This window comes from Ailuropoda melanoleuca, chromosome 1 (genome assembly GCF_002007445.2).
Source record: "Ailuropoda melanoleuca isolate Jingjing chromosome 1, ASM200744v2, whole genome shotgun sequence".
NCBI lineage: Eukaryota > Metazoa > Chordata > Mammalia > Carnivora > Ursidae > Ailuropoda > Ailuropoda melanoleuca.
The window spans coordinates 66,444,446-66,464,198 of NC_048218.1; the positions used below are offsets into that span (position 1 = coordinate 66,444,446).

General features: G+C 46.7%; 1 protein-coding gene across 20 annotated transcripts in view; it reads left to right on the forward strand.

The window, feature by feature from the left end:
* Positions 1-19,753, forward strand: part of KALRN (kalirin RhoGEF kinase) — a 641,300-nt gene that overhangs the window by 583,339 nt on the left and 38,208 nt on the right. For 10 of the 20 annotated variants that reach the window (XM_034659631.1, XM_034659663.1, XM_034659637.1 and 7 more), the window contains 12 exons: positions 1,477-1,543; positions 2,341-2,444; positions 2,628-2,697; positions 2,951-3,037; positions 3,838-3,930; positions 4,700-4,750; positions 5,607-5,684; positions 9,232-9,417; positions 9,779-9,950; positions 13,910-14,148; positions 15,784-16,040; positions 19,565-19,688. In XM_034659631.1, the coding sequence (XP_034515522.1) occupies positions 1,477-1,543; positions 2,341-2,444; positions 2,628-2,697; positions 2,951-3,037; positions 3,838-3,930; positions 4,700-4,750; positions 5,607-5,684; positions 9,232-9,417; positions 9,779-9,950; positions 13,910-14,148; positions 15,784-16,040; positions 19,565-19,688 (1,528 nt within the window). Of the gene's footprint in view, positions 1-1,476; positions 1,544-2,340; positions 2,445-2,627; positions 2,698-2,950; positions 3,038-3,837; positions 3,931-4,699; positions 4,751-5,606; positions 5,685-9,231; positions 9,418-9,778; positions 9,951-13,909; positions 14,149-15,783; positions 16,045-16,328; positions 16,863-19,564; positions 19,689-19,753 lie in introns of those variants that run through there. The other 10 variants (XM_034659680.1, XM_034659726.1, XM_034659744.1 and 7 more) reach the window with 4 other exon arrangements.

Below are 19,753 nucleotides of genomic sequence, written 5' to 3' on the forward strand. Positions count from 1 at the left end.
CCAGCCCCAAATTCCCACTCCCACTTTCCTGTGGGTTTTTACCACTTTCTTCCAAGCAGTAACATGGGCCATGCTAAAGATATATTTAAATGCTTTTATTTGGCCTTGCCAGTTCCTTCCTGTGGCCTATAACACATGATTGTGGATTGTGTATATTAGAGAGAGGAAACTGGTTGGAAGTACTGGACATGCTGATAAAGAAGCATGTGTTCCTTTTGCTTTCTCCCCATCACCCTGAGGCCCGTACCCTTGGATCCGCTGGCTTCTCTGTGCCATATAGATCAAGAATTTCAGATGAATTGCTTCCTGGATTCAGAACAGTTACAACCTTTATGCTGGGGTCCCCTTTGGACATCCCAGAACTATATCCCTTCTGCCACATGGGCCAAAAATGCAGTTGTGTGGCTCCAGGCAAAAAAGCTAGTAGGAGTCAGACTCCAGTAAGCCGCACAGCACCTAGCCTGCCCCGGTGCACAGCCCTGAGTGTTTTATGTCCAGCTGTTTACTCTCTGGACAGAAAGAAAGAGAAGGGCTTGGTTTTGAGGTTTCAGGGACTCCAGAGAGCCAGTCTGAGTAGTTTGCCAGGCAGCGGGCAACAGTGAAAGAGCAGAGTCTTTGGACTCTGTACAGTAGGTTCAGATCCCAGCTCTGCTACAGACTTCGTCATCATGGGAAACATGGCCTCAGTATTTTCTCTGTGTAAAACAGGGCTTACACTACCTCCCTTGATAGAAACAGGAGAAAATCCAGGTGAGGCACTGGCACGAAGCAAATGCTCTGAGAGGAGGAAATCTTTAACAAGAAAGAAACCAAGAAAGCAAGGGTCCTTGTTAGTGGTTACACCCCACATCTGCTGGGGAGAGGCGAGGCTGCTGCATTGAAAGTTGTGATCATGGGGTGTCTGCAGTCAAACTTTCTGGCCCTGACTGGGCCTTTTGCAGGCTGGTTACCAGGGACAGCTATCTGAATAATTGTAGCTTCTGTATCTCAAAAGCCTCACTTGATGTTGGTGTCTCTGAGGCCTCAAAGGTAGGCTATCAAGCAAATGTCTTTCTCCTCTTGATAATCACAGAATGGAGTTGAAATGAAGGAAGAAAAGTCTCATGGTGAGCCCTTGGCCTCAAAGCTTTCATAACTCACTTTTGCCAAAGTGCCTGTGACTCCTCGTGCCCTGGGTCTATATAACTGTTCAGTTATAGGTGAGGGAGGAAGAATCATTAAGAACAGAAAGAAAAATGCTAAGTGGTAAGAATCGCTGTCACCCGGGCTGCTGTGTGCCGCCTGGGAAGGCGCCTCTTGGCGTGGGGCCTCTCACAGGGAGAGCACCAGAAAGCACCTGCCCAAGGGGTGGCAAGTGTGGGGTTTGGGGTACTCTTGTCATAAAGGTGCCAAAGTAACTTTCCTGTCAACTGGAGTGTGAAGATTTCTTGCTTCACAATGAAAAGGGACCCTCATTGTTCTTAATCTCCTGCTCAGGTTTGTCCTGAATGAGCTGGTACAGACAGAAAAAGACTATGTCAAGGATCTGGGGATTGTGGTGGAGGTGAGTATGTGGCTCAAGGTGGGTCTGCAGTCACCCAACCAGAGGCATGTTGGACCCTACCTGGGCCGAGGTGTTTTTAACTTGTGGGTTACGTGTATTTTACTCTCTGGGTATTTGCAGAAATGAAACTAAAAATGGTAATAGATCAAGTGATCTGTTTTTTTCTTTTCTCCTTGAAATATCATGAAAGATTCAGAGAGAGATGGGGTCCCAAATGTTGCAGCATTTAGGGGGGATCCTCTAGGCTAAAGCTGAGTCCTTTCACCTTGTTTTAGGTGACCAAGTTACTATCTCAAGAGCTCTTCCTTGGCGTTTAACTATATGGACATGCATTCTTTAGAGCTATGAGTCACCATGGGCACAAGCAGGGCACTCCTAGTGAAACCTCAGGGCTTAGAGTGTCCTTAGATTTTAAGGAGAATGTTATGGCTACCAAGAGGACGGGCAAAGAAAAAATCCACCCCTAAGACAAGACTGACAAGTCCACAGTTAAGAGTCAACTTGGTAGTAAATAAAACAGCGCTCTCCTTAGGGATTTACTTTAGAGGCATTTACATACTTGGATGAAAAAGACCTTCTCTTAAGAGGGCTGGAGACAAAGGGACCTAGAACTTCATCAGATGTGTGTCTGTCACTCTGCATGGGCTAAAGTCCTGGCCAAACACTGAGAAACCACAGAAGAGCTTGCCCTCAGACTCCCGCAGAGAGTGGGCGCTTACACGGGCTGCGGTATATGGGGCCTGGCAAGAAAGCTTTCTTGTGAAAATACCCCACTGATCACTGCCTCTGCTCTACAGGGCTTCATGAAGAGAATAGAAGAAAAGGGTGTCCCTGAGGACATGCGAGGGAAGGATAAAATTGTGTTTGGAAATATTCACCAGATTTACGACTGGCATAAGGAGTAAGTGAGCTGTTGTCCTGGGGACAGGGCATCCTGGTAATCCAGGACCCTCCCATGCTCTGCCTGCATCTGACCTTAGGGGTAGGGTTGGGGGAAGAGTCTGCTGTCATTTATCTCCTCACCGAGAAATAATACAGTTCCGAAGGTTGTGGCTTCCTTCCCTGACCCCTTCCCTCCTTTTAGTTTTTTCCTGGCCGAACTGGAAAAATGTATCCAGGAGCAAGACAGACTGGCACAGCTCTTCATTAAGCACGTGAGTGCTTCCCTTCGGCCTCCGCGCCCTGCCGCTCCCACCGGCTCCCCTGCATGCCCTCCACTTGCCTGCATTCTCGCCCCTCTCTGAGTCCTTGCTTTTTTTTGGTAACCCTGTTGGCAGTTTGAGAGATGGGCTGCGGCCCACTGCGTGTAGCTCGAATCCGTGATGTTTCACTGCCCCGCGTCCCCAGAGCGTGGGCCGTTGTGGGGGGGGGGGCGGCCGCCTCAGCGCCCCTCATCTGCCTCTGTAGGAGCGGAAGCTGCACATCTACGTGTGGTACTGCCAGAACAAGCCGCGCTCCGAGTACATCGTCGCCGAGTACGACGCTTACTTCGAAGTAAGCTGCTCGGCCTTTGTGCGCCGCGCTCGGGGAGGTAGCCACAGTCAGGAAGGCCAGCCATGTCCAACCACAGCGCCGGGACCCCTGCAGGACAGGGAGCGCCGCCTCAGCCGCGCCGCTGGCTTAGCTCAGTTCCCGTGGCGGGCACGCTCGGGAGGAGCGGCAGCGGCGGCCCGGTGTGGAACGACTGCGACACAGACGCTGCATCGGGAGCTGTCCCCCTTCCGGGACCCCCCGCGCGGACCGTGCCCACACCCGCCCCGCCGGTCCCTGGGGCCCGCTTGTGGAGGCCCCCGGTCCTCGGCCGGGTGCTCCCTGCCGGTCACCTCACGCCCTCGGCTGCGCTCCCGGAGGTTCTGTCAAGCACCTTCCGAGTGTTTGCTGTGCCCCAGGCCGGAAGTGCAGCTTTTGCTGGAGGAGCGAGGCAAGGCTGGGCCCTCCGCAGACCGTTCGCAGATCTGCGTTGAGGGCCCAGCCCCTTAGGCCCGTGTCCTAGAAGAAGCCCATCTGCCGTGCCCCGGAGCAGCCGAGAGAACAGAATTCCCCGTTCCAGCGTGTCCCCCGGGGCTGGAGTGAGGACGCGGGGTGGAACGTGCCTGAGCTACGGAAGGGGGCGGTTCTGTGTTGTTAGGCACACGTTAGCGGCTGTGTGGGCAACTCTCCCTCTCCCGTGGTGTGAGGGTTCTAAAACTGCATTGGCAAACCTGAAAGCCTGTCCTTCTCACCTTGCCCCCTAATCCCCAGGACCCCAGTCCTTTGGCTCCTTTTTCTTCTAACGTACCTGCCTTGTGTCCCAGGAGGTGAAACAGGAGATAAATCAAAGACTGACGCTTAGCGACTTCCTTATCAAGCCCATTCAGAGAATCACAAAATATCAGCTGCTCCTCAAGGTAAGAGAGCTGTGAGCCCGAGTCAGGGTCAAAGAAGGGTCTTCTCAGACTCTGAGCTGGGGAGCAGGTCAGCAAGAGGCTCTGTCTCCCCGCACCTTTCCCGTGAACTAGCGGGGGGCGTCTGTGGGCTGCTATCTTGCCTGTCCCTTACTTGTGTCAGCTCTGCCTCCAAATAAATTGTATGCATGTCATTCACTACCTTTAAGATAGGTTCATTTTCTTTCTTTCAATTTGCTTTCTTCCTTTGTCACCATCGCTGACTTGGGACCTTTAAAAAATAAAATATAGTAACATAAAATCAGAGTGACCACAGGAGAAAGACAAGCCAAGGCTAAGGCCCTGGAAAGCTTAGATGAGTAATACTTAAAATTTGATCATATTTTGCTTTCTAAAATGGCTTAAGTGGGTTTGTCTTATAGACTACGAGGTAAATGGAAGAGAAAGATTGAGCTTTCCTATCTCCCAGCCTTTCTGGACATAACCCCCATCTCTTCCTGCTCAGAGTCTCCCTCTCCCTTCTTACCTCCCTCCCCTCCCCTCCCTTTTCCCACAGCTTTTAATCTTTGAGTATTGGGGGTTTTCTCCATGTTGTTTCCAGTGTGACTCATAAGTTCATATCGCAGCTTCCATAACGCATTGCCATGTCTGTTGGGGAGGAAAGTCATCTGGGTGTCATCATAGATTTCATGATGCTGGATTTTTTATAGTGCTCTGTTTTCCTAACTGATGTCACCCTCCTGCACCCTTCCCTGCTCCCCCCACTTGCTAGGACTTCCTGAGATACAGTGAGAAGGCTGGTTTGGAGTGTTCTGATATCGAGGTGAGTCTTCTGCTCACAATGCTGGCTGTTCTCGGTGAAAGCGTTAGATGTCTATCCCTAAGGGGGAAGAACTGGCTCTCAAGGACCCAAGGTCCAGGTGGAGTCCTCTCAGTGAGAGCCCCTTGTAAGCAGCTGTTCGACAGAATGGGGAATGGCGAGAAGTAATGAACACACTGAGTGTTTTTCTACAACCCGAGAATTCTGTCCTGGGACAGACCAGAGTTTTGCCCCACTCGTATTCTCCATTTGGCTCCAGTGACGTGATGGGAAAGGAGTGGGGTATTTGAGTCCTCTAACATCCTTCAGAGATTCAGTGTTTCAGTGTGCAGTTTCATCCATGAATCCAGGTACTATTTGAGTTCAACACATAAAATATCCTGTTTTCACTCCCTCTCCTACCCCTCGAGGATTACTCCCTAAGTGAAGTCCTTTGAGACAATGTGGGATTATTTTAAGCCAGAGAGGTTACAGACCATTCTGGCAGGTTATTTTAGGTTTAAACCTCTAATGTTTCACAAGCCAGGCTAAGCTGTTGCTTAGGCAGCCAAGAAGCAACAGAGAGAAGAAAGAAAATATGAGAAGGAAAGAGAATTGCTAAATAAAAGTGGGAAGGAGAAAAAGACTGGCTGGGTAGCGTTCTCCCCACATGTGGTCACTGATTCACATGGAACCCTCCACTGATGACCAACACGGTAACAGAAAATCCCATACTGCTCTAGAAGTGGGAATCAGGGACCAGTGTCCTTCCCTAGAATCAGGGAGCCCCTAGGAGGTCCCTGTCTTCCAGCACGGAATTGCCCTGTTTCCTGCCCCAGTGCTCATCCCTCTCCTTAGCTGCTATTGTTCTCTCCCACAGAAAGCCGTGGAGTTAATGTGCCTTGTTCCAAAACGCTGCAATGACATGATGAATCTGGGACGCCTGCAGGGCTTTGAGGTGAGCCCTTAAGAATGCTTGGAGCCCTCTCTCTTCTGGACTCCTAGAGCCAGGGCTGTGAGGCAGCTTCCCTTTGAAGCCCTGTTCCCCACTCCTCTTTTGCCTCCACTCACCATCTGTGCCTTCGTGCCAGGCCCCTCTGGCTCATGGGCCCAGAAGATGTATCTATTTAGGATATCCAGTAATAGGGCAGTCAGGGGACGCTACAGAGCAGTCTACCACTTGGATTGGAGTCACAAGTCCAAGGGAGTTGGAAAGACCCAAAATTACTTATAACTGTGGGCCTAGCAGTGACCTCTTTGCTTTGCTTTCTTGCTTGAGACATGAGTGTGGGGAATGTGGGGGAGAGCAGGACTATGGGACAGAAGTAGCACCAGAGGGAAAATGGAACACATTTTTTTTTTTTTTGAGAAAGTGGTTCTTGGTCTATGCATTTTAGTTGAATGAACATTTAAACCTTTAAAACATGTGCACATTTCTATTCTTTGAAAAAGAGAATCAAGTCTTAGGAGAAACAGCTAGATGTCCTCCGAATTTTGGCTTCAGTGAGTAACTAGTTTGCTAGGGCTGCCATAAGAAAGTCCCACAGACTGGGTGGCTGAAACAACAGAATTTATCATCTCACTTTTCCGGAAGCTAGGAGTCTGAGATCAAGTGATGGTTTCTCCTGAGGGCTGTGAGAGACAGATCTGTTTAGGCCTCTCTCCTTGGCCTATAGATGGCCATCTTCATGTTCACATGGCATTCTTCCTGTGTCTTCACACTGTCTTCCCTCTGTACATTTTTCTGTGTCCAAATTTCCCCTTTTTATAAGGATACCAGTCATGTTTGAGTAGAGCTCACCCTAAGACCTCACTTTAACTTGATTCCCTCTGTAAAGATCCTGTCTCCCAAAATGGTCACATTCTGAGATACTCCATGTCAGGACTTTAACATATTAAGGGGGGTTGGAGCAATTCAACCCATAACAGTGAGCCTTTGAAGAAAAAATGGACTTTCCTACTTTAAACTTGGTAAGTGGTTGCCATTAGTTTATATCCAGATCTCATATACTAGCTACATATAATCTGTTTTGGATATTAATATGATAAAAATTGAAACTGATGCAATTATTGACTGGCATTTAATAATTGTTGAACCCCTTAGAGAAAGATATGGATCTTCTAATCCTGTTTCCCGGTAATTCTGAAACCTAAGATTTTATTACTCCTTTCTGGAGAAAAGTTCCTGGAAGTTGAGATAATAAAGAAAGTAATAGCTTCCCACCCCACCCCCCACCCGGCTAAATTAGAATAGAATAGAATAGAATAGAATAGAATAGAATAGAATAGAATAGAATAGAATAGAATAGAATAGAATAGAATAGAAATAAGGCAGACTGGTCTATAAGTAAATTTAGGAGATGCTACATTTAGATTTAGGTTACTGAGTTGGATTCATGATGTTCTTGAGCCCAATTCTCTTGTCCTCCTTGCCCTCCGAGCCCTTCCCAGTGTCCCTGTGTGCCGTTGCTTTGTTCCTATGACCAGGAGCTATATGGAGGGTTTTCTTTGCTGTTTATTTTTCATAGATTCCCAGTTCTCCGTGGTAGACCTTAGGCATTAAAGCAAGGAGGGGATTGCAGCAGAAATATACCCTGAGTTCTTACAGCTTTTCACTAGTCATACTGGATGAAGTTTTATACTTTTTCCCTTGGGGCTATGCTAGGTCTGAAGCTATTGTGAACAAGCCAAGTAATACCTTTTGCTCTTAAGCCTTGATGTCCACATGCTTCTGAGGAGGAGTCTGGCTTGAGGAGTCTGACTTTCTCTGGGTCTTTGGAGGCACTGACCACTGACAGGATATCAGCATTTGACCCTGCTAACTCAGGTTAGGATCCATGGGAACTGCGTTGTGCATTCACACGTGTGTACACAGAAGGCCACACACAGACTGCAAAATTATCTTCTTTTTTCAATCAAGCACCACCATCTCCTTTTTCCATCAAGTCTCAGAGAATCTGCTTTATATCCCTTCAGCTAATTAAGAAGGACCATGAACGTCCTTCTGTCCCTTCTGAAGCCCAGGGCTTTGGGCCTGGGAAAAGTTCGCCTCCTTACCTAGATTCTCTCTCTTTTAAATTCTCTAGCTTTCCCTTCAGTATTGGCAGCGCTGTAATTCATTTTGGTCAGGCTCTTATGTAATGTTAATAGAGCTTTTAGAGCTTTCTGGGCTAGCTGGGCACTGGCTTAATATTAACTTTGGACCAGGGTAGAGATAAGCCTGTTTGGCTGCTGACCTTGACGGTAAGGAGCCATGATTCAAGCAGAGGGCAGGTGTTTCTCGGAAATAGGAAAGAAAAATGACCCCTGCGCTGGGTACTGTTTGAAATAAGGCATCATGTGCAAAGAATGGCCCACATTTTTACTAAAGTGCAGAAGTCGTCACCTGAGAGAGTATGGTTCAGAGGAGGCCCTCTGGCTGCTATCAGATATCACTTTCTTGCTGCAGAACAGTAGGGAAAGCAAGGCTTTCCAGTCACATCTGTGAAGACCTGCTGGGTTAGGCCTAATTCCCTTTGAAGACCTGAAAATGTCTCTGAAAATCAGGTTAGAAACTGTCAAACCAGGGGCGCCTGGGTGGCGCAGTCGTTAAGCGTCTGCCTTCGGCTCAGGGCGTGATCCCAGCGTTCTGGGATCGAGCCCCATGTCAGGCTCCTCAGCTAGGAGCCTGCTTCTTCCTCTCCCACTCCCCCTGCTTGTGTTCCCTCTCTCGCTGGCTGTCTCTGTCAAATAAATAAATAAAAATCTTTAAAAAAAAAAGAAAAAAAGAAACTGTCAAACCAAACAGGCTCCACCTACATAGGCTGACAAGTGGCCTGCTACCTCAGAGCATTTTAGGAAGGATCACAGGACCCAGAAAAATATCTGTCCACTTATAAAACATGGGCATCTGTATATGTTACTCCAGCTGTACCTGTTGATCAGTAGCAGGGGACTGAGACTTCAGAATTAGACTAATTCTAATTAAGACTCCAACCTGAAATAATAGAAGGAGATGACAGGAGCCCAACTCATTAGATTACTTGTTGTCCTGACTACATCACGTCCCTTGGCCACAGGTTGGCTCTAGGTTCATCGCCATAAGAGTACCCGAGGTCCCTGGCCCGTGCTTCGAGGGAGCCAAATAGGCAGCATTTCTCAGAGCTCTGAGGACAAAAAGGCTACAGGTGTCACCTACTTTCTGTTCTCCTTTTAAGAAAAAATTAGAAGAGCCAGGATAATTCCTGAATATCTTTTCAGCTAATGATTTTATCGTCCACCCTTCTTGCACTTTCTTAGGGCTGGTTCTTAGCAGTTTCTTAGCTTCTTTCCCTCCCCCACGCCAGGGCTCTGTGTCTGCCCTACCTGAATGGATGGGTCCTAATTCTGTCTCTTACTAGTGCCCTGAGGCTTTTAGTGTCAGGTCTGCTGTCTGTATCCTCAAGAGGGCAGGTCTTGTGGACCCAGAAGCTTGTGGCCCCCTCCCTGTTTTTCACTTCCTTTACCCCAGCACTTGCTTCCATCAGGGCACCCTGACTGCCCAGGGGAAGCTGCTACAGCAGGACACATTCTATGTGATTGAGCTGGATGCAGGCATGCAGTCCCGGACCAAGGAGAGGCGTGTGTTCCTCTTTGAGCAAATCGTCATCTTCAGTGAACTGCTAAGGAAGGGATCCCTGACCCCAGGCTACATGTTCAAAAGGAGCATCAAGGTAAGGCTCCCAGTGGGGATGACAGAGGGCAGGGAAAAGCCAGTTCTGGGAGCTGCTTCCCAAAGACAGAGACCTGGAGTGAGTACGGATTCAGAACCTTGACAGTCTTTCAGCGAAAGAAGCTGCAGGTGTGAAGGTTAAATATTTTGAGAGAAAGAGGCTGCGTGCGGTCCTGCAGATCCTGCAGGTTCTCCAGGATCATGTCATTCACTCTAAGTCAGAAACCAAAGTATTTAGCTATTAGATCCAGGACAAAATTTTGGAAATGTCTCCTGAAATAAAAACTTTGAGGAACTGTAATATGTTGTTGATTTTTTTTTAACCACTTAAATACGAAAAGACTCAACTTGGTTTTTTCCAGATGAATTACTTGGTCCTGGAGGAGAACGTGGACAATGACCCCTGCAAGTTTGCACTCATGAATAGAGAGACGTCTGAGAGGGTCATTCTGCAAGCCGCCAATGCGGACATCCAGCAGGCCTGGGTGCAGGACATCAATCAAGTCTTAGAAACACAACGAGACTTCTTAAATGGTAGGTGCTGGGCCTGGCTTCTAACAGGGCCATTTTCAGGGGACCCTACACCTCTGAGCTTCCTTGGGTCTGGGCTTAATGGTGACTTCATGAGCCCAGATGACATTTTATATGGATGATAAATTTGTAGTTTTTAGAAACACTTCCTTTAGAATTTTTCTGAACCAGGCTATGTCAGTGAACAGATGGAACACGATAGAGAAGCCCCATCTTTCCAAAAGAAGAGCTATTCTCTTAGAGCCGAGACATAGGGTAGGTATATGCCTTGTGGCCACCACTGCCAGCTGGTGATGATTGTGGCAGAGGTCTGACTTGGGCACATCCTCCTTGTCTTAGGTGCTATCAGTGTCCTATGTTTTTCCATTTGGTGGCTAATAGCTGGTGTTTTCACAGGCTCTCTGGTGTTACCTGGGGATAACCGGGAGTTTGTCAGATCAGTGGTAGAGCCTACAGAGGTTCTCTTGCTAGCCACCTTGAGCCCTTTCAAAGGAGAGGTGATCCCTAAACTCTAAATTTCAGTAATATCTGGAAACTTCCCAGAACTCATGATTACACAGAATGTGTAGCTCTCTATGGACCCTGCAGGAGTCCCCTAACCGGCGGTGGGAACCAAAGTGTAATGACGTTTCTACTTGTTTACGTTTCTTTATTTCTTTTCGCTGCTGGGATTGTCTCCACGTTGAGCTTAGCATGTGACAGGAAGTGTACAGTTTTTTGGGTTTTTTTTAAAGATTTTATTTATTTATTTGACAGAGATAGAGACAGCCAGCGAGAGAGGGAACACAAGCAGGGGGAGTGGGAGAGGAAGAAGCAGGCTCATAGCAGAAGAGCCTGATGTGGGGCTTGATCCCACAACGCCGGGATCACGCCCTGAGCCAAAGGCAGATGCTTAACCACTGTGCCACCCAGGTGCCCCCAGGAAGTGTACAGTTTTAAACTAGTGCTCATCTTTCAAGCTGATGCGCTCAGAAGTCTCTCTCAGCAGAAACAGAGCGGGAAGTTGAAGGCAGAATGTCACCAGAAATGAAGTTACCCCAGAGACTTACCAAGCACATATGCCTGTATATACACACACACGTGCACACACATACCTGCACACAGAGACTCAGCAAGCACATATGCCTGTGTGTGCACACACATGCACACACACATGCACACACAGACTTAGCAAGCACATATGCTTGTGTGTACACACATGTGCACGCACGCACATAGGTCCATTGTCAGATGTGTCACCTCTTGCCAGCACTGGAATCTGGACTCTTTCAAATGGTGCAAACAGCCTTGTTGGGTGTCCAGCATCGACCTGAATGCTGTGGGGAAAGAGTAAAGGTGACATACCAGTTGAGGACCATGGGCAAGTCATGATGTTTCTCTGGGCCTCTGTTGGCTCATTTTGTGAAAAGGAGGGACAGTCTACTCTGCCCACATTGGCATGTGCTTTGTGTGCCTGCCAGCAGTTCTAGAAACAGGAAAACATGGCACAGCTCCCTACAATCTCAGTCTAAGTGCATGGTAAGGGATTTAACACATTGTATTTATTTTAAAACATATAAAAAGAAATTATACAGCAAGATAAACATGAAACTTCCAAAGCAATTTTACACTGTAAGTGTGAGAGTATTTTGGGGTCATGCCTCTTGGCCCCCCAACTGTAGAACAGTTTGATGAAAAAAACCTTTGTGATCTCTAGGGCTCTTTTTCATTCTAAAAAGTCTAAAATTAAACACCAGCCCAGCCCTGTGGGATAGCAGCACAAGTTGTATATAGTTTACGGTTTCTGAATTTAGAACTTTGAATTAACACCTATGTTGATAAAATAATTTTATGCAAAAGGTGCACATATATAAAATATATGCATCAAATTGCATCCTAGTAGTTAAGAATTTCTGATAGATTCTAAGCTGGAATGAGATTTTTAAGTTTATCAATTCAGTACAAAAGACAAATAAGAAAAAATTGAAACCAGCAGTAATTGAAGTACCAACAATGGCTCGCAGGTATTGAGTCCTTTCTCTGAACCAGGCATGATGCTAAGCGTGCATTCACATGTATTGTCACATTTCATCCTCATGTCAACATGGAAAGGTGAGTCCTATCATCCTGTATTTTTCAGGTGAGGGAAAGGAGTCAGGGAGGTTAATAAACTTGTCCAAGGTCACAAAAACAGTAGGTGATAGAACAAGGACTTGAACCCAGAACTGTATAACTTAAAATTAGACTTTTAACCACAAACTACAGTATAGTCACTGGTGGTAGGGCACACATTTATCTGTGAGCTCCCTAGCAAATAAAGCAGAGAAAGAAACAGGATCAGGCATAGGATACCATATAATCAGCCAGAAACAAACCCTCCCAGGAGATGCATAGCTTCCCTGATCCTAACACCTGAATAATGCAGACTGAGACTAGTGGAAGAACAAGGACTATCTGTGTAGCTCTTTAAAAAGCCGTATTATTTTGAAACACTTCAGCACAGTTATTACATATCTTCAGGTAATACCCCAGTTCCACGTGATGGGTACTGATTCATACAGTCAGGTTGATAAGGCCTGCTTCAAAACTGTCTGCCATCTACTTAAAACTTGGAACTGTATCTCTTCGGGCGTAGTCCATGATCTAGATTTTTACGTGGTTCCAAGAGGCCTTTCTCTTAATTATAGTGAGTTATGGAGCTATTACTGAACTAGATTATCAATACTTAAATATTTAGTGCCTACAGAATACTCTCTAGGGAGAAAGGCTGAGCTCTGGCAGGAGCCTTATACTCTGACACATTCAAGGGTTAAGGCTGTGATGATAGAGCAGGGCCAGCCTTTTGCTTACAGAGACACATGCTGGCATCGGCATCGCAGGGCCAATCTTTCCCTCCAGAGACTTCAAAGAGGAAGAAGGGTGGCCCTGTGTTGAGTCCTACTGAAGTACATACTTACCACTGTAGAAATATCCCTATAATTGCAAAGCCCCAGCTGTTAACCCACTTAAATATTTGTTACAGAGAATCCTGATAAAAATGACAAAAGTGGGCCAGCCCTTGAAGTCATTATTACAGAGTTTGACCCGTATGGCCTTTGCCTGGCTATCCCTCTTTAGTACTCAGGCCTTGGAACTTTCTTATTTGATACTCTGTAAAACAAAGCACATATCTTTCTTCTGTCTCCTGAGTTCCACTGACTGCCCATTCTACCGATCTCCAAATTGGAGCCCTTGCCTCCTCCTCCCATCAAGGCCGTGGCAGAGTCTAATCTCCCTCTGGAACGCCTGCTACTCCATAGCCATTCTCGCTGACTCTGTTCTGCTTGGGTCTCTTGCTGGTCATTATCTCATGGTTTCTGAATCAGCCTCTCCAGTCGCTCATCCCAACTGCCACAGATTAATGTTCTTCAGATGTGGCTCTGGGGAGAGAATTTAAAATGTTCAAGTTCATTTAACCCAATCACTTTTCATGATCTTCAGAATTACATCCAGACTCATTAGCCTGGCTTTGTAGATCTTTCAGCCATGGTACCCATAACCTCCCTTACCTGTCTCATCTCCTCTTCCTCCACGGAGATGCATGGCCTTCTGCTGCAGGTCATGTGACTCCATTCTGTTCCACAGACACACTTCACACTTGCCTACATTCTGCAGAGTCTGAAGCGTATCACCACCCCCCCACATGCATAGGCCCATACACCTATGCGCGTGGCACACGTGTGTGCGCACACACACACACACAAAGCCTTCTCTCCCTCTTTTGCACAACACTGCACCTCACATAGGGCATCACTTCGTGTTTGTGTTTTCCTCATTAAGGTAGCTTTCTTAGTTCTCACAGGAGATTGTAAGTTCCTTAAAAACAAGGGTGGTGTTTTCCTCATGTAACCCCACAATGCCTGGTACAAAGCCTGTGTGTAATAAGTTTCCAAATCCTGTGGGATTCCTGGAGCTTAGAGTAACTGTCTGCTCTTACCCTGCAGCCCTACAGTCGCCCATTGAGTATCAGCGGAAAGAAAGGAGCACAGCTGTGATGAGGTCCCAGCCGTCCAGGGTTCCCCAAGCCAGCCCCAGGCCCTACTCCTCTGTCCCCACGGGCTCTGAGAAGCCCCCAAAGGGCTCCAGCTATAACCCACCTCTGCCATCCCTGAAGATATCTACCTCCAATGGCAGTCCAGGGTTTGACTACCACCAGCCTGGGGACAAGTTTGAGGCCAGCAAGGTAAGTGACAGCCCCCCTCACCACTCAGAGGGCGCAGCCTCTGGGCTCACTTGAGGAAGTAGCTTCTTTGTATGCTTCTCGTTTGCCCAGAAACACCCCGTACATGCAGCCAAGTCTCCATTATTTCTCTTTCTTCCCTGCAAATTGAGTGAGTGAGACCAGTTCCCTCTGCTGAGACACTCTGTGTTAAAGGGCTGTTGTCATCTGCAGAAACTCTGCAGATATAAGGAAATACTGTAGTGGCAATTATGACTTCTACCAAATAGAGTAGCTGTGGTTTGGATCACCTGAAAGTCACAACTCTAGTGTTTGACATCTTTAAGAGGTTGCCCTTTCCAATGATGAGCTGCTCAAGTAAGCTCATGGTCCTTCGCCGTCCACTGGCTCATCTGTGTGTGAATGGGAGCAGCAACCTTGGATGAGGCATTTGTCACAGATAATCCACAATTCAAACATCACCATGAGAGCAGCATAGAATTAACTGTAACCCAGTCTACACAGCTGTTTGACCCTACAAAGTGGTAGGCATGCTAATAAACAGGAAAAGTGCTAGATTAGGAGTTCAGGCAATCTGGTTGCCATTCCAAATTCTGCAACTCGCTTGTTCTAGAACCTTAGCAAGTTCATTAGGCCCCAGTTGCCCATAGAACTTAATGGATCTGTGAAGAGGAGGATTTTTTTCTTTACTTACATTTTTTTACTTACATGTTCTGATTTTATTGTTTTGTTTTATCCAACTTTTTAGATGATACTGATTTTTTAACTATTAATAAAAACTAAAATAAGTTTTTTTAAAAAAACTAACTGTTGATGTCTAAGTTCAATTCTGTATTAGAATAACTGTACTGAACCTATTTCAACACATTACCTAGAAATGATTTTCTATATTAAAACCCCCTTGTGAGTTGGTTGAAGTTATATTGGCCTTTTGTCAAACTTACTGAAGAATTTCTGGCTCTGATCATGCTGTATGAGGTAGCCAGGGTTCACTAGGAGGTACAGGTCTAGAAGCAGCTTTCCTGGTGTAGTCATATGAAAAGGCCTCAGAGACAGGACCTCTTGTGTTAATGAGTACAGGCGGGACCAGAGAAGTTTTGTTCCCACTTGAGTTGGGTCAGGGTAGGTCATGGTCTTGCCATTTGAATTGGGCAGATGTCTCATTGTTACTCCTGCTTCAAAGAAGATCAGAATGTAGCATAAGACCAACACTTTTACAAAAGGAAGAAAAAATGTTTCAAAGGGTCTGTCCACCTTCCCACTAGGGGGTTGTGATCCTGACCTGACCTTTGCCCCAACATCACTCCACCCAGGTGCTTATTTATCTCTGTGCCTGTGCCACACTCTTCCGTACATTAGAGGATGCTGCTGGGACGGTTGCATGCTAGGGAGGTGGAAGGTGTTTATACCTTTCCCTGGGCTACACAGTTCTCTACCTGTTCACCCTTGATTATAATATTATATGCAACATTGTTACAAAAAATAGATTTTCCAAGCATGTTTATAGATATCATATTATTGCTCAAGATAGTCTTCTTCCTGCTATTTACCCAGCTAGTAGAAGTTTGGCCTTTCACCACGCAGTGGGATGTGAACCGGCCTCCTTGTGTCTGCATCTCCCTTGCCCTTGTCTCCTAGCAGGGCGACCTGGGAGGCTGCAACGGGACCTCATCCATGGCTGTGATCAAAGATTACTATGCACTGAAGGAGAACGAAATCTGTGTGAGCCAAGGTGAGGTGGTCCAGGTCCTCGCCGTCAACCAGCAGGACATGTGCCTGGTGTACCAGCCTGCCAGCGAGCGTTCCCCCGCGGCTGAGGGCTGGGTCCCGGGCAGCGTTCTGGCGCCCCTCCCCAAAGCCACGGCGGCAGCAGAAAATAGTGACGGAAGCATCAAGTAAGTGCCTCGTTGGCTTCCCTGGGAGAGGAGTGTGTGGATTAGAAAATCAAAACCAAACAAAGAACCCAAAAAATGCAAACACACACTAGGGAATTCCTGCTGCTTATTCTCGACAGTGCCACCGGAACCAATGTTTGAGCGCTGGAACCACACGCAGCATGGGGCAGCCAGGCTGGATTGTTCCGGGGGTGTTGTTGTTGACAGTAGTGGCTGTGGGTTGGTTTTTTTTTTTCCTTTTCATTTATAATTTTCTGTTCATTTTTTTTCCTCCCCTCCCCCATTAAGAAAAGAACCCTACTGAAACCCTAGATGGCAAAAGGCATGCCTTCCGTTGCTCCATTTGACCCACCACAGGATTCACTGGACTGGACTTTATTTATATTGTATTAAGTTACTGAGATATATATATTTTTTTTTTATTGACACCAAAAAATTACCTTAGCACGAATGCCAGACCTGTATAGGTCAGAGGCCTGCTGCTTCTCCCAGGAGAAAGGGAACTTTTTGGTTGTCTGTGGCAATTCCTCTGTACAGATTGTAACTTTTTTTTTTTTTAATTTCTCCCCTCCCCTGTCACTTTAATATATGTTCATGGTAATTTGTAAGATATTTCTTTTCCTTATTTTGGTTGCGAAGACCCTTCCGAACACATTCCTGTATAAAGTATTTTGCACTATTTAAAGAACCCCATATGGATGAAGTCAGGTTGTGCAATATAAATGGAGAGTCACAATGTTCATCATTGTACCTGTAATGTAACTAATAATTTTAAATGTACTATTTTAAATATGTAAAATAAATTTTCACCATGAGCATGTTTTAATGAGGCTAAAGACTAGTTGACCCTTTTTCCCCTATTTCACTCTTCTGGGAGTTTTAAATGTGCAAACTATTCTTCTTCTTCTTCTTTTTTTTTTCTTTTCTGTATTTTAGGAATCTGTTGAATGCATTGGCAGTTTTTTCCAACACAAAAAAGTGCTTTAGTCACTAAAGCTGCAATACCAGCCTTTCCTTCAACAGCCCCTAGTCTTCTCTGTCTCTAAGCCCCGAGATGTGGAATGGTACAGATGGGATGCTGTCCAGCTGGGCGCCCTTGAGGTGCTGACTGGAGTATGGGCAGTGTTTGGCTTGCACACACCCCCACACCCCCGTTTGCCATGCTGTGTGGCCGTCCTTGCCAGAGGTGGAACTCCCCACAAGATAGCTGAACAGGGGCACCAACAGAACGGTGCTTCTTTGACCCTTTCTTTCTCTAGCTCAGGGGATGGGGCGACCGACCTCACCCTGGCCTTTCTAGGCAACCACAGGCCCAGCTGGGAATCAGCGGTGGCCTCTAAGGCACAATAGGCTCAAGCCCTTTTATTCTAAAGACATTTGCTTTTGGTACCTTTTAAGGAGCCTTGGAAATAAAGGCCATCAAAGCACTGAAGTTCTTATTAGTCAGTCACCTTGTAGAGCTAACTTGTCATGATTTGTGACCTAATTATCCAGGGACTCAGCACTTCTCCCCACTTTTGCATCTTTTGATCACTTTTTCATACCTTCCATGGGAGGGAAGGTAGGAGGGATGTCAGGCTGGGCCAAAGAGAAAAGATCCAAATACGAATGGGTCATTCTGGTTCCTTGTCAGCCCTTCTTGCGCAAGGGTTGGTGGGGGTGGAGCAGAGACATGGACTTGAAGTGGTTGTCAGTAGTTATCAGTGAAGGACACTCACCACACCACCCCAGGGCCTACTATGACCACAAGAGTCAGAGTTGGTTTTGATGCCTCCAGCATAAATGTCACTGAAACCCTGTTTCCACATCAGTTCCCGGGCCTGTGGCCAAGAGATGGAAACTCCCCAAACCATGAGGACGACTTCTTTTGGGAAGAAGAATATGAAATTGAGCCTGTCCTGCCACTGATACTACTCTGAGTCTTCCTTCTGAACATTGTTTGTAACATTTCTAGTTTTTCACCAAGCGTACGGAATGACCCAGAGGGTTGTAATGAACATAGGAACACACCCCAGACTCATCCACGCACTCACTGTGCTGTCTACCCTAGCAGTCTTTGCAGCATGGACCTTCCTGACTCAGGTGTTCTCAGACTGAGTCAGGGATGTGGATTTTGGGGGTAAAGATATGAGGTGAATGTCTGGTGTTAACAATGATATTGTCTAAAGTTAGTTTCCATGACTGGTTCTCACTCAGGTACAACTGAAGGGAGTTGCTGGTATGCTAGGGAACCTGCCTATTCAGGAGGTACAAGAGAAAGTCTGGCCAAGATATTCTTGCTTTCTGTTGGAGCCTCCTTCCCCCCAAAATCTGAGAACATGACTGTTATTGCTCTTTCCTATTCAGAAGGGTGATCATTGAACATGTGTGTTAGTGATAAATATTTTGGAAACACCTTCAAGACATCCTAAACTTCCTGACATACTAGAACATTCTCCTTCCTCCTAAGTCTTATGTTTCTCTCTCCCTCTGTCCTCTTTCCCTTAATGGAGGCTCTTTTCATCAAGCTCTGTCTGCAAAGGCCTAAATCTGACAAGGAGACACTGAAGGGAGGCCAACCTCACTTATTCCAGACAATGATAGAACTTCATCCAAATTCTGTGACCACACCTGAAATTTACGATGCCTGCCCAGGGTCGCTAATGCCATTTGTGACTTGGCTTTTGGCGTCTTTGAGTCCTGACATATGTGGAACTCAAGAGCTCTGCTCTAAGCTTGTCTCTACAGGTCTGTGAAGTAGCTTCCAACCCACTTGTGGGAAGGAAAGAGTTAGGATATAGCTCCTCCCACCACCCTGAGAGCACGTAATGGGTCTTCTCCCAACAGGAAAACTCTAGGACCTGTTAAGGCTCTACAGAGCTCTTTATTCACAAATGCTGAGTGATGTGGAGGACGTAGACCAAGACCAAACCCTTCATCCTAAATAACCAGATAAATGAGTGCTGTTCAACTGTGTATTAAGTCAAATGCCCTCAGAGAAAGTCCTATCTGTACTACAGTGTTTGGGAGTAGCCACAGCCCAAACGTAAATAATGAGATGAAAACCTTAAAATCACCCTTTTGGGTCTTTATAGCTGGTCCTGGGAAAGTACCAGTAGCTTATGCACTATAAAAGCTACTTCTCTTATCTTTTCTGTTTTACCCACACGCACACACCCCCACCTCATTCTTCCACCATACTGCTCAGGAAGGGAATTCTTCGGTCCTCTAAGGCTTCATCAGTATGATATAAAAAACTTTTCTTGGTAGAGTTTAATAACCCAGTACTCATATTTTCCTCAAGTGCTGCAGCCAACCTTGCATATCTCTCAGGAGGGGTCAGAGCTCATCCTCACTCACTCCCTATTGGAGGGCACGATCGGCCACCAGCCACCACAGGAGCCGGTGTGCAGATTTGGGGCCTCTGAAGCTGGGGCTTGACTGGAGCACCTCACCTACTGACTCACCCAAGGGTGGCAAGCCCACCCAGCGCCTCACTTTGCCCTGACCTGCCATTTTGATTGGTGCATTTTTTGGTACAACAGGAAGTCATGTTCATGGCATACTCTACGAATGAGAAAGCGGGCGGAAGTGGAGAACACGGGTAAAAATGAAGCCACAGGGCCTCGTAAACCCAAGGATATTCTGGGCAACAAAGTCTCTGTTAAAGTGAGTAAGGTCTTCCAGAGCCGTGTCCCACCTCTCATCTACTCCCACCCTGCAGCGTCTCACGA